The sequence below is a fragment of the Xyrauchen texanus genome, chromosome 36 (assembly GCF_025860055.1).
Source record: "Xyrauchen texanus isolate HMW12.3.18 chromosome 36, RBS_HiC_50CHRs, whole genome shotgun sequence".
In the NCBI taxonomy this organism is placed as follows: Eukaryota; Metazoa; Chordata; class Actinopteri; order Cypriniformes; family Catostomidae; genus Xyrauchen; species Xyrauchen texanus.
Genome location: NC_068311.1, coordinates 27,721,739 through 27,735,410, shown reverse-complemented (window position 1 = coordinate 27,735,410; position 13,672 = coordinate 27,721,739). Strand labels below are relative to the sequence as shown.

The following is a 13,672-nucleotide window of genomic DNA, read 5'->3' as shown; positions in this document are numbered from 1 at the left end:
GTAAATCTTCCTAGCAAATTTAAGTAGTTTTTTTTATGATTAGCGTCACTAACAAGAGGCTTCTTGTAGTCACACAGCTGTTTAGTCCCAATCCCATAAATTATTGTTGCTATTTGAAGCTACACAACGCATCAGTTAGGATTAAAACAGTTGTTGCCAGCTGAAACATTTTAATCACTGCAATAATGATCCAATCATAGGCTCTTAAGTATCTGCTAATTTAAATCCAAATGGTGACCTTTTTTATTTTGGCCAGGCAGTGTATGTAAAGGAACACATATTGGGCTGACAGATCAATATTTAAGTCCTTTTTTACTCTTAATCTCCATTTTCACATTCTTCTTCTTTTGTTTTTGGCTATTCACATTCTTGGTGCATATCGCCACCTACTGGGCAGGGAGGAAAATTTATAGTAAAAAAGGACATAAATATCGACCTGTTTCTCACCCACACTTATCATATCACTACAGAAGATATGGATTTAACCACTGGAGTTTTATGGATTATTTTTATGCTACATTTGTGTATTTGGAAGTTTTGGTACCCATTCACTTGCATTGTGAGGACCAACAGAGCTGAGATATTCCTCTAAAAATCTTTGTGTTCAGTGGAAGAAAGAAAGTCATACACATCTTTGATGGCATGAAGGTGAGTAAATTATGAGAGAATTTTTATTTTGGGGTGAATTACCCCTTTTATTTAAATTGCACTTTTTTCCCTTCAACCTTACGTGCTTCTCGTTTGTTGCGAGACGGTATCTGTATCACATTGGGTATTAATATATATTGATAATTGATGCTTAAATTCTGTAACTCATGAATGTTACACCTCTACATAGCACCCACAAAACTGTTGCATTGTGGCAATAAGTTTTGCACAGCCAAGCATCACATGCATTTTATCCAGAAAATGTATAAATGTGTTGTGACACATCAGTATTGCTGATATGAAATGTATTCAATGTATTCCATTTTGCAAACACTTATCATTAACAACTTATTATTTTGAGCAGTATTTGCGCTTGCATTATTAGAGAACAAACAAATGAGTAATGTACTTTGTATGGCTAAACAAAGGTTATGAAACAGCAAGGACTAATTAATTGCTATTCATGTGTTTACACATTTAGTGAAAACATGTTTTTACTGGCTTGTTATTTAATTAGCAATTATTTGCTACTATTCAATACATCTGAATCAATTAAATGAATTATACAGTGCATTCCATGGTTACATTGCAATACTTTGGTTACAGGGTTATAACAAAGTCACATAAATGTAAAAATAGAACATTTCAATAAAGTAACTATGACACAGAAAACAGTAACAACAACAGGGTTAAATCTTTGGACTAAGAAATGTATTAAAGTGATTTTTCATTCAGTCAACATGAATCGCCATTCACTGTAGGCCGAGACTTTACATTATCCGTTGGTAATGGATTGGATCCAGAATGGAGACTTGAATGAAAATCATATGTAACAATGCCTAAATAGCTATTTGGCGATTGGTTAACATTACCCAAAAGCCTAGGTGATGGCAGCAGAAATGGAAAGTTGTTTAAGATGTGGACCATTTGGATGAAAGATTATGAGTACACATGTTTTTGACACAATGTGCACAATAAGTAAATCATGAGAGAATTTTAATTTTTGGGGTGAACTAACCCTTTAATGTGAGACATTGAAAGTTCATTATTCTTACCTTTGAGACTATGAATACATCTTCCATGTATATTTAGACAAACCCTATATAGTATGCATTTAAAAGTGTAGGAATGACAAAAGTCATATGCATATACAGAATTAATACTTTAAAAAGAGATGCATATTCAGTATACAATTTTCATGCCAGTAATGCCAAAGGTGGATTAGGCTACACCAGTGGTCTTGGGAGTCTCTAATGAGCGGATGAGTTGAATCAGGTGTGTTTGATTAGGGAGACATACAAAATATAGTGTTGGGGTGCCTGTAGGAACAGGGTTGGGAACCACTGGGCTACACACTGGAATGTACTTGTTTATATGTTATACATGACATCATAAAATTATAATCAAGGGAATTACAATGATTGTCCACTGCGGCAGTGTAAGTGAAATGAATAATACTAGAATAATGCAACAATCTGTGGATTTCATATTGACAATGTTCACACACCAGCAGAATATTATTATTAGTCCTGTTTTAGAGTGCTAAATAAAGTAACTGTATGTTCGGTTATTAATGGAAATGGATATGTTATGAATGTTATGGAAATGGCATAGTTTGGTTATGAATGGAAATGATAACAGAGTACCTCCATTTAAAATTTCAGGGTTCACAACCGAATTCTGAATTTGGCTAGTGGGTTGAAGTTTTTTATGTTGGGTTTTGATAACTGATATATAATCTGTGTCATTCAAAGGTTTTAGGTCCAGTTGCTGTCTTCCAAATGTTTTGTATTCTGGGCATGACCCAAATTCTGCACTCATGACTTGCTGATAAATTGAATAGTCACAATATAATCAAAATTATTTTGATGAAATTATCAATATTGTGGATATTGCAATGATTTAAATGTGCTTTTTATTTGACTACTTCAGTTCCTAAAAAGCGTGTCATTAGATTGATTTCACAATCCTTATGGCCTGCAAAATTAATGAAAATAACCAATTATCAAAATGGTCATATGTGATTATTAAACCACAAAAGGTTGAGATTTTATAAAAGTAATGCATAGTCTGAGTGCGCTTCAGAGTGAACGGGTGAGGCGCTGTTGTGTGTGTGCACGTGCGGAGCTCATGAAACGCTGTTTTCTAAAGGTTCACATATTCATGCAACTCCAAAAATGTGTAACTGCTACACTTCATTACACAAATCTAAAAATGTGAAATAGTATCAGACAGGAACATTGTAAAATGTCAAACACTGACAAGAACCCTGAAGGTGTCCCGTGGTATCTGGCACCAAGACATTAGCAGCAGATCCTTCAAATCCTGTAAGTTGCGAGGTGGAGCCGCCATGGATTGGACTTGTTGGTCCAGCACATCCCACAGATGCTCAATCAAATTGAGATCTGGGGAATTTAGAGGCCAGGGCAACATCTTGAAATCTTCATCATGTTCCTCAAACCATTCCCGAACAATGTGTGCAGTGTGGCAGGACGAATTATCCTGCTGAAAGAGGCCACTGCCATCAAGGAATACCATTGCCATGAAGGGGTGTACCTGGTCTGCAACAATGTTTAGGTAAGTGGCATGCAACAATTGACCTCCACATGAATGGCCGGACCTAGGGTTTCCCAGTAGAACATTGCCCAGTGTATCACACTCCTTCCACCAGCTTGTCGTCTTCCCACAGTGCATCCAGGTGCCATCACCACGACCATCCATGTGATGTAAAAGAAAACAGGTCTCATCGGACAACGCCCATTGTAGGTGCTTTCGACGGTGGAATGGGGTCATCATGGTCACTCCGTTCTGCAGCTAATCCCCATACGCAGGAGGGTGCGATCCAATGCATGTTGTAACACATTTCTCCCATAACCATCATAAAAACAATTCTGTGACTTGTGACACAGCTGACCTTCTGTTGGTTCTGACCAGAAGGGATAGCCTCCGTTGCCCTCACGCATAGATGAGCCTTGAGCACACAACACCCCGTCGCCGGTTTGTGGTTTGTCCCTCCTCGGAACACTGTCGGTAGGTACTCGCCACACCTGACCGAGAGCACCCCACAAGCCTTGACGTTTCAGAGATGCTCTGACCCAGTCATCTGGCCATAACAATTTGGCCCTTGTTAAAGTTGATCAGGTCTTTACTCCTGCCCATTTCTCCTGCATTCAACACTACGAAAATTGATTGTTTGCTTACCATCTAATCTACCCAGACCTTGACATGTGGCCTTGTTATGAGATGATCAGGATGATCCTTTTAGTGAAAAATTTTGGAAAACATGCCTTCATTATTTTTAACTAGAGTTTTAGTTTATGCATTACACATTTTGAATCTACTGCTACAATAGCTGTTTGGAGGATGGTTCTTCTGATTAAAAAAATTATAATTTCAAGCCATTTCAAAGCAAATGCATCATTATCAAGATACAGTACATGTTGAATATTGTTAGTAGGCTGAAAAATATCAAGATATAATTATGTAGTCAAATCACCCAGATCTAATTCAAAGCCATTGTCAGTCAATTTAGATTTGACGCATCAAATTGCCCATTGGTTGGAATGGTTCATTAAATAGCATTGTGTCAATTGTTAAAAGAATTTCTGAATTTATTGATGTCACCATCTTTGATAGTTACTTTAGTAACTGTCACTATGGTAACGTGTTATTCACAGCTTATTTTGAGAATAGAAAATGGGCTTGACTTTGGTTTTTTGGTTTGTACAGACAGTATTCAATAAGCGCATGCAAGCGGTTCCAGAACAATTTGAGATTCACACCTGTTAGTAAACACTGACTGCATGAACGTAGCCATTATGAATCCACAGCATAACAGTAAACAAGGGATGAAAGGCCAAGCCATTTCTTAAGAAACTCCTGGTAAAAGTGCAAAATAGTCATATTCATATCATACATGTCTTATAAAAAATTACGAAAGTGCTACAAATAAGAAGGTCATGGTTAAAATTGTAACTGATTGTAGTAGAAAGGTAAGCTCCTGAGTAAAAATGAAATATCAGACCGTCACAAAGTGCTTTACTTCATACTGAAACATGGATCCGGATCTGTAACTGTGCTATGCATGTTGTCTTGCAAGGCAGAGGAGGACCTGCGTGCTGCTTTATCTTCTTGAGGACAAGTGTCCAGAACTTCCTCTGCAATAAAGACCTCCAGGCCGGTGTCTGCATGGGTTTCCCGGTCTGGGCCAGCCAGGTTTGGGGAGGCAATGGAGGAGAGTAGGACAGAAGTGGGAAAGTCGGTGGAGACGTACCCGGCCAGCACCTGCAGCTGCTCAGAGGTGTCCTTGGAGAGGCTCTGGCACAGGCCTGAGAGGTTCTGATGCATCTCCTCCATGCCAAGCTTGAGCTGGTTACGATCTTGCAGTAACTTCTCCTTTTCGTTCCTCTAATAAACATGGAAACATAAGAAGATCCATTTAAGGATTGTATCTGTAATTTACCAGACAAGATCGTTAACTACAAGTTTTTATTAGAGATAAAACGTAAATAAATTGTGTAAAATATGAATGAACATTTAACATTATATTTACTCAAACTTCGGCAAAAAAGATAGCTTGCTTGGAGTATCATGGAATGACCGTTGAGCAACATTTGTGAGACAGAGGGACACAGTTTTGATCCAGGCTATTATAAAATGTGGGTAACACTTTACAATAAGGTTCCATTCGTTAACAGTAGTTAATGCGTTAGGTATCATGAGCAAACAATGAACAATATATTGTTTACAGCGTTTATTAATCTTTGTTAATGTTAGTTAATAAAATACAATTGTTTATTGTTTGTTCATGTTAGATCATAGTTCATTAACTAATGATAACATACACAACTTTTGTTTTGAACAATGTATATGCTGAAATTTACATTAAGATTAATAAATACTGTAAATGTATTTTTCATTGTTAGTTCATGTTAACTAATGTTGTTAACAAATGAAACCTTTTTGTAAATTGTTACAAAAATGCGCTTAAGAAGAATATATATGAGCGCTCAACACACTGTAAAATGTACTTTACCTTTTAAGTTATGATAACAATAAGGCGGAATATGAATAACTGTATTGGATTGATCTTTTTGTGATACTTATCCAAGTTTTTGTTGGCTAAAGTTGTGATAAGTTACCTAACTTAGAAAAACTATTCAGCTGAATTAAAAAATATAAGTCGAGAGAACTATGCACATTATTCACGTATTCGGATTCCCAGCATGCACCGCGTCATGAATAAATTGTGAAAATTGCAGTGTTTCCATCTTATTTTTCATTGGTTTAGTGTTTGCTGCTTTTATTTGTGGTCTTGGTTGTGTTTGTTGTCACTTTCAGTTACTTGTCATGTAGCAATAATTCAAAGCTCATCATTTTACATAATGGTGTGTTTGATGATTTTGATTTGTGTGAAAACTGTTGAGACCCATGTGTGTGTCTGCTTTATAACCATATACATTAGATGTTGGTCTCTTATCAGTAACTACGGTCCATTTATCCACAAATCGCAGTTTAAGTCATCCCAGATATAGCCCAGCTGCTGCTATGGTATCCAATGAAATTAATTAATAAAACATTTGATTAATTTGAGTATTCAATTTGAATTTAGTTATGCTTAAGTTGAACTAAGAAAGTCAAGTTTGTTTAATAAGACATTATGTTCATTTAAAAAGTTATATTAATTTACGACAGTTGAAACAACAACAAAAATGTTTTACAGTGTAGTTGCTGTGTCAAGAAATTATTGGCTGAAGTAGAATTTAGCGTTTATTGAACAAAGCCAAGTTGGTTAAAGTACTGTGGATAAAGATATGCGGGACCTTGTAAACGAGACTGCGTTGCACAACGGTCTATTATTTTGGTAGCATGATGGAACGCAACAACAAAACGAACCGTCGTGGTTTCAGAAACCAATCGGCCAAACAGGAAAACTTATAGGCCAATACTAATAATTTAAAAATACTGAATATCGTTTATATCAGTCAACCATTAATTGTCATATGAACAATCAGTCAGTAATTACAGTGATTTAAATCTCACAAGCCTTGAAAACATATAACAAAGTTGGATATGATGCAAGTAATAACTTGCAGTTCAAGTGACTCTGATTCGTGAGTCTTTCAGAATGATTGATTAAAAATAACCAGCTCATTCATTATTCACCAGCTCATTCATTATTCTTTTGTAATTTAGACTATGCTGGTCGTGGTACACTGTATTTGAGTATGGTATTCTGTCCTCATTGGTGGAATAATATCCGTTCCATAACTGCTAATGGAACTGAATGTCAAGAAAACCATTCAAGAAAATGATTCAGAACCTGGTCTGAATAAGAACCATCTCTTGGCTCCCGGTGCAACCTCTTATTGAATGCATTCACAAAATATTTACCATAACCCATTATTTAACAAACCGATTTACCAGTCTTTTGATATCTCCCTCCAGCCTGTAGATACAGTCTAACTTCCTTTTGCGGCAGCGCTGTGCAGCCACACGGTTCTTACAGCGTCGTCTCACATCCTGAACAAATTCCAGCTGTTCCGGGGTCAGTTGCTGCTCTTTCAACATCTGCAGGAATGCTCTCCTGCTTATGCTAGAAATTTGTTCCACAGGGAATGGTAAATCTACCTAGGAAGAAAACCAAGATGTCAACAATAATGGAAGCATCCAGCTATCTCAGTCTAGTGTTTGCTAAGAGACAGACATTTGTTACTGAATCATGTTGGGGAATCTAAATCCAGTATGAATAAAGTTAATAAATAAGCTTAAAGGTGCAGTGTGCTGTGACTACTGTGGCACCAAAAACCAAAGTAACTAGATCAAGATTTTTGCATTTTCTAAAGAACATGTGGGTTGTTTAAAGTGATCAACTTGCCACCATGATGCTAAGGTGTTGTGGGTAGTTGCCAGAGCACTGCTATATGGTTGCTATGGTGTACTGAATGGTTGCCAGCTTGTTGCCATGTGGATGCTAGGGTATACTCTGTGGTTGCTAGGTGTTTTTCAGGGTGTTCTGGGTGGTCAGTTGATCCCACCCACAAATCTCTATAATATTCTGGTCTCTATAGATATGCATTGGGTCCCTCCTTCAATGTGAGTTAATGGATGTTTTTAAAGTATGTTTTATTATCCACCAGGTCAATATTGTATGCTAAGTCTGATTGCTTAGAAAAGGAATAGCACGCCTCTCCTCAACAAGCTGATTCATTTGAGGTATCATTCATGTCCGCATCACAGATGGAATTGGATGAGTTATGTGTCCAAGTTACAAATTTAGGGTTACCTAAGGCATTGCCCACTCGAATGGACAACTTAACTTAAAGTTCATGTTTAACTTCATGTTTTTTGTCTGATTTTCAAATATTTTATTGCTTCAGATCAAAGTTTTTAATGTTTGTAATGACTTGCCTTAGCAAGCACCACTGATGAATCTTTCCAAACATATAAAAGACAACAGAGGCCAGGCATTGTTATTATTTTTCTGTCTGGAAACAATAATTATTTTTTAAATTCTGTTTGGTGCCACTAGGATCGAAATTACACACTGGACCTGTAACTTCAAAAGCTTAATTCCAATCAGCAGCTGATGAGTGTTAACATACCTCCTGCACCTGTTCATTGCTACAACATTGCTCACTGTCGCCATCTGATTCACACTCAGAGTTCTCCATTGAGTTAATAGAGGACATGCAGGGACTGTCGCTCATGTCCTCTTTGGACAGGTTGTCCCCTCTAGAAATCTGTCGCTCATTGGAGCTCAGGTCCCTCAGAAAGGGACAATCATCAGGTGCAGCACCCAGATCCAGATGCTTCAACCAGTGGAAGTCTGAGCTATTTCCTGCAGATGTCTGGTCAACAGAATCCAGAGGTAGTGGCTCGGTTAATGTGGAGGACAAATCAGGCCAAAAGCCCTTTGTGAGATGTTCAGCCACTTCCCTTTCCACTGTGATCCGTTCATTGGAGACATCTTTATGGGCCAGATCGGGGAATGTTTGTTCGCCGGAATCAAAGACTTGATTGTTGTTGGCTCCAATGTTGTTTAGGTTTCCAGTGCTATCAATGCTGTCCAAAACCATGCTGGATTCTGTTGAACTCCGAGAACATGGATGGTGACAGTCATTTGGTGGAATTAGAGAACTTTCATATTGGTCAAAGTGTCCCTGAATGATATTCATGTTCAGGTCTTTATCAGAAGATGTTTCAGTAGAAACACAATGGACATCCACTGTAAGCTCTTTCTGAAATTCTTCATCCATTGTTAAAATGTCTCTGCCATAGCCAACTCTAGCAGAATGCAGTTTTTCGTTGCCACTGGTGCTTGAAAGGGACAGGAATGGACAAACTTCATTGGCTGCCAAAGAAGATGAAGGCAACTGTGGGCCACAGTTCTCCAGGAAAAACGGTTCTTGACCATCACCAACATGGTATGAAGTGTTTTTTGCGCACTGAGTGGGTACATCTAATTCTGTAGATGGTGTTGCACATGAGGTTTGTGCAACAGATTCTGCCAAATGAGGTGCATCATCATTTCCAGTTTCAGGGTTGTGGTCACTGATAGGACTCTGGTTTCCAAAGGTGGGTTGGGATTTCTCACGGGAATCTTGGCTATTGCCTTTGCTTTTGACTTTTGGTGGGGTTTTACTACTATCAGCCAGCTTGGGGACAATGAACTCAAAGCAGGCTTTATCAAGGTTGTGAAATCCCAGGAATTCAGCACATCTGTGGATCTCCAGGATATTTTCTTTAGTGAAGTGAAGCTTTGCAGTATAGGCAAACTGCAGCAGGGGCTCAAATCCTTCCACGGTGACCTTGAGAGATTAATGATCCATTTATGATTATTGAAAAAAAAGATATATATATTACATTATTGGGTTATGGCTGTAAGGTACTCAACTCTATATATTCTCAATATATAGGAGGCCTAATTGAAAATACTGCAATTTAAACAAAATTTGAAGTTTTAGTTCACTCAAATATAAAAATTCTGTCATCATCTGCTCACCCTCATGTCGTTCCGAACCCCTAAGATTACAGATTTCAGAAAGTGAAATTTGTTTTGTATGCGCACATAACGTTCTATAAAGGTGTAAATCAAGTTGCAAGCATAGGAAAAAAATATTGGCATTACTTTAATGCTTTGCATAAGTGTAATTTGTGTGTTGTGAATCTGTAATGTCATATTAACACAAAGTAAATCTGTATTCTTCCTGATTCCTGATTTTCACGCTTACACTTTTGGCACTGTTTTTGCACCTAAACATGGCCAAATACATTGCAAACCTGCAATCAGTGATATGGAAGCAAAGAAAGAGTATAATGAACAGCAAAATGGATTTGTATGTGAAAAATAAACTACTGCAAACGTGTAAATTACTCGTGTTTGTCGCATAGGCCTAAATGTTTTCCTGAAATAATACGATATACAATGTTCCGTTTTCCCTTTTGTTGCGCTCACACTTTTGGCACAAATTTCTCACTGAAAAGAGTTTTGCAAACGTGAGGGGGAAGGTGGGTCTACCTGCTTCTAGTAACTAATCAAATTTTCCATGACCAGTTTACTTTGACTTGATAGGTATAATAACATGACAGACAGCTTCTTCTTCATATGGCTGAGCGTTGTTCCTCTGGGTATCTCTCCTCTCTTAAATATTAATACATAGACATTCTTTTATTGTGAGAGTAAAATTGAGTAGACACCGTTTATTGATATCATTTGATTCTCAATCTGGTGTTCAAATGTTTCTTCTTGTTCTTTTACGCTTGCAATATAATTTACGTTTTCACAAATCTCACCCTGCGCATGCAAATCAATTAGGCACTGTTTTATCCTCATAGATAGAAGCTTCCATAAAAGCACCATAAATGTATCACCTTCCTGTGCGCCACAGCTTTCGAATCTTGTTCACGCTCACATGGCGTGTGAAGACGGCAGGTTTGACGTTAATGATGCTGAATGCTGTCAATGCTGAGTTGTCAAGTATGTCGAAACCGATCATGTTTCACCAAGTTTGAAAATGAAGAAGTGCTAATTAAATTTGAAAGATGCTGTGGAGAGTAAAATGTTCTGTGAATAATGACTTAAGGCTAGGGTAAACTTAATTTTTTCATGCACAGTCAAGCACTCAGCATTGCAAAGTATACTATTTTGACAGCAACCTATATGGACATGTTCAACTCATGCACACTACAAATGATTTGCGATACTCTTTTAGCAACGGCAGGTGCATACGCTGATGATGCACAAACACACGGACTGTCTGCATGTTTAGAAAAACTAGACTGTGTGTGGTCAGTCCACACATACTGTGTCGATGACAAAATGTATATATACTGCGCAATGTATGTATACTGCGCAAAACCGAAGTATAATTTGGCCTTTCGATTTCAGACATACTAAGCTACCGAATGGCTTCAACAGACCTGGAATATAGCAGATGAGTCATATGGACTACTTTAACATTGCTATTTTGTCCTTTTGGGAGCTCAACCTTACCAGTCTTCATAGATTTTCATTTTATGGAAAAGAGCAGTGTGAACATTTTGTCTAATATCTCCTTTTGTGTTCAACTGAAGAAAGCAAGACATAGGTTAGGAAAACATGAGGGTGACATTTTTGGAAGAGCTTTTCTCTTTTTTGTGAATGTAATTATTGAAAATAATAGGGGTCATGACAAATTCTTTTACTTGATATTTTGACATATAAGAGGTCATTCTACTATTAAAAAAAAACATTCTGTAAATTGTAGAACTAAAAACTCAATCCCCAAAGCAATTTATTAAAACAAAGGTGCAAAAATGCCTCTTTCTCTACTACCGCGACTTCCATACGTCACTAGGGGGCTCATTAATTCATGACCGCCTCTACAGCAACAACATCAACACTTACTTTAAATCATCACACCCTTGGCCACGCCCACTGGTTCTCAGTTCATAAACAGAGAGAGAACAAGACAAACAGTCCTAACGTGGCCTAACTATTCCTGAACACAAAAGCGTACCCATCTGGACAATTTAGAATTATTTTTGTATATAAACGGACAGACGTCTTTGACCACATTCATGTATCTTGCGCCACTTTTAACATATGCGGTGTCAAGTTAAAACTCTAAAGGGGCCGCCTTCTGTTTCATTCAGCTGCTCTGCATCTTGTTATTTTGAGCATAAACTCATCCTGGAAGTGTTCTTGCACCCATCTGCGCTTTTTAATTGTTGGTGAATTTAAACATGTACTAGATGGACGTCTTTGACCGTTTTGATGCATTTCCAGCTATGTGCATTTTTTCTGGCTCATATCAGCGTGGATTGTTTATGAACCTGTAATTATACGATTCAAGCTTTGCAAAGAAACTGTTATTGAAGGATGAGGGCAGTTAAAAACTCTATTGGACCCAATCGTAAACCCGTAAGTAAACGGTTTCACTAATGATTATTTCAATTTGAATGACTGTTTGATGCCGCTGTGCTTGCAATGTGCTGAATGTGCGTTATGTGTAAACCCTTAAATTTAGTTTTATATGGTTGTGGAGCTTGTTCATTGTCTGCCGATTGAGTTTCAAATATGGCTGTATGCAATGGGCTGCACGATTTTAGCCAATCATAACAGTGGGTGTTTAAACCAAGCTTATCATACAAAGGGCCAAAGACAGGGTGGAAAATTATCATATATCACAAAATAAGGGTTGTTTTGGTGCAACAAAAACTTTGATAACATTACAGGGGACATCAGGGAAGATAATAAAATTTTAAAAAAATTCTAAGAGTATCATGACCCCTTTTATGATGTGTTTATCAAATCTTACAGGTTCAACCCATGTATTGTATCAAACATTACCTCATCTGGTAAGCTGACAGTGTGGTTTGGTCTGCTGTGGTTTGTGAGTCTGGTGTAAAAATAGTCACTGCAGGAAGCCAGCACAGAAGCGTGTGCTCCAAAGCTTCTGCTCTCCACTTCCACAGTGACGTCACACAAGATCTGATTCTGCCTCTGCTCTTCCAGTGAGCGAAGAACATGATGGCTGTGTACAGCAGACTGAAAGGTGAAGACAGAGGTCCGGGGGCCATCCACAGACATAACGCAGGTGTTTAGCTACAAACCAATACACAGAAACATACAACTGTGTAACAAAGTGGAAATACAGACACACTAATGTATCTATACATAGTCATCATTTTCTCACTCACATGTTGTTACCAGCCCGTTTGACTTTCTTCCGTTAAAAACAAAATGTATGTTATTGCCCTGATTGACCAACACTGAACATGACTCTGTACTAACAGTAGAGAAGGAAACATGCAGTGTGTTCTAGAGAAACTGGATTTCCACAATATATCTAATCACAATCATGTTTACACGAGGGGTTTGCATGTCTGTGGAATAATACAATACTGACCTGACATTTCATCGGAGATCAGAAATCGTTAAATTTACCTCGCTGTCTATTGCTTTTGATGTATAAAAATATAATTAGATAATAACAGTTTGATATTAAAGGAGCTCCATAACGTCTTACGCCATTCGTGTGACTAGACAGTGCGACAGTGCGCGTCACACACCACGTACAGCACGTGCTGCGTCATGCAGTTGACAGGCACGCCCACTTCAAGCGCGGAGGAGCACAAAACATTTCTCTTCTTTCTTACTTTCTTTCTTTCTTTTTAACAATAAAAACAGGCTTAACAATACAAATGATTCAAAACATAGAAACAAAGGAGCTAAAAAGCAGTATACATTTAAACAAAAACATAAAATACAGTGAAAGGAAGGCAATTGGTTAATTTTCAAATACATTTTATAACATATCTCATTATTAAAGGGCATCTTTTGTTACACGTTTATCAAATATTTTATTATTATTATTATTTATCTAGATGTATGTTTCTAATAGTGTGGTTTTTAAAAAAAAAAAAAAAGAAAAAAAAAAAAAAACTATTAAATATCACAAATTCAACTTTCTGGAAAATCTAAATTTATACCAAACCAAGCCAGGCACTCCTACTGTACATTTCAACATTAATCAATCTT

General features: G+C 37.4%; 1 protein-coding gene across 2 annotated transcripts; it reads right to left on the bottom strand.

Moving 5' to 3' along the window:
• Window positions 1–710: 710 nt before the first annotated feature.
• On the bottom strand, window positions 711–13,172 carry bach1a (BTB and CNC homology 1, basic leucine zipper transcription factor 1 a). 2 transcript variants are annotated; one of them, XM_052107245.1, is made up of 5 exons: window positions 13,041–13,172; window positions 12,482–12,736; window positions 8,253–9,458; window positions 7,072–7,278; window positions 711–5,055 (listed from the first exon to the last, which is right to left on the bottom strand). In XM_052107245.1, exons 1-5 carry the CDS (start codon window positions 13,050–13,052, stop codon window positions 4,687–4,689), a joined length of 2,049 nt encoding a protein of 682 aa, XP_051963205.1. In that variant the 5' UTR covers window positions 13,053–13,172; the 3' UTR covers window positions 711–4,686. The 2 variants fall into 2 exon arrangements, with proteins under 2 accessions (XP_051963205.1, XP_051963206.1); XM_052107246.1 differs by lacking the exon at window positions 12,482–12,736 and having other exon boundaries at window positions 13,041–13,093.
• Window positions 13,173–13,672: the final 500 nt, after the last annotated feature.

Bases quoted from the DNA above. Each gene is read 5' to 3' on its own strand.
- bach1a (XM_052107245.1), bottom strand. The intron at 9,459-12,481 runs GTAATGTTTGAT...TAATCTCTCAAG, and splicing joins CTGTCAGCTTACCAGATGAG to GTCACCGTGGAAGGATTTGA. The intron at 5,056-7,071 runs GTAAATCGGTTT...CATGTTTATTAG, and splicing joins AGGGAGATATCAAAAGACTG to AGGAACGAAAAGGAGAAGTT.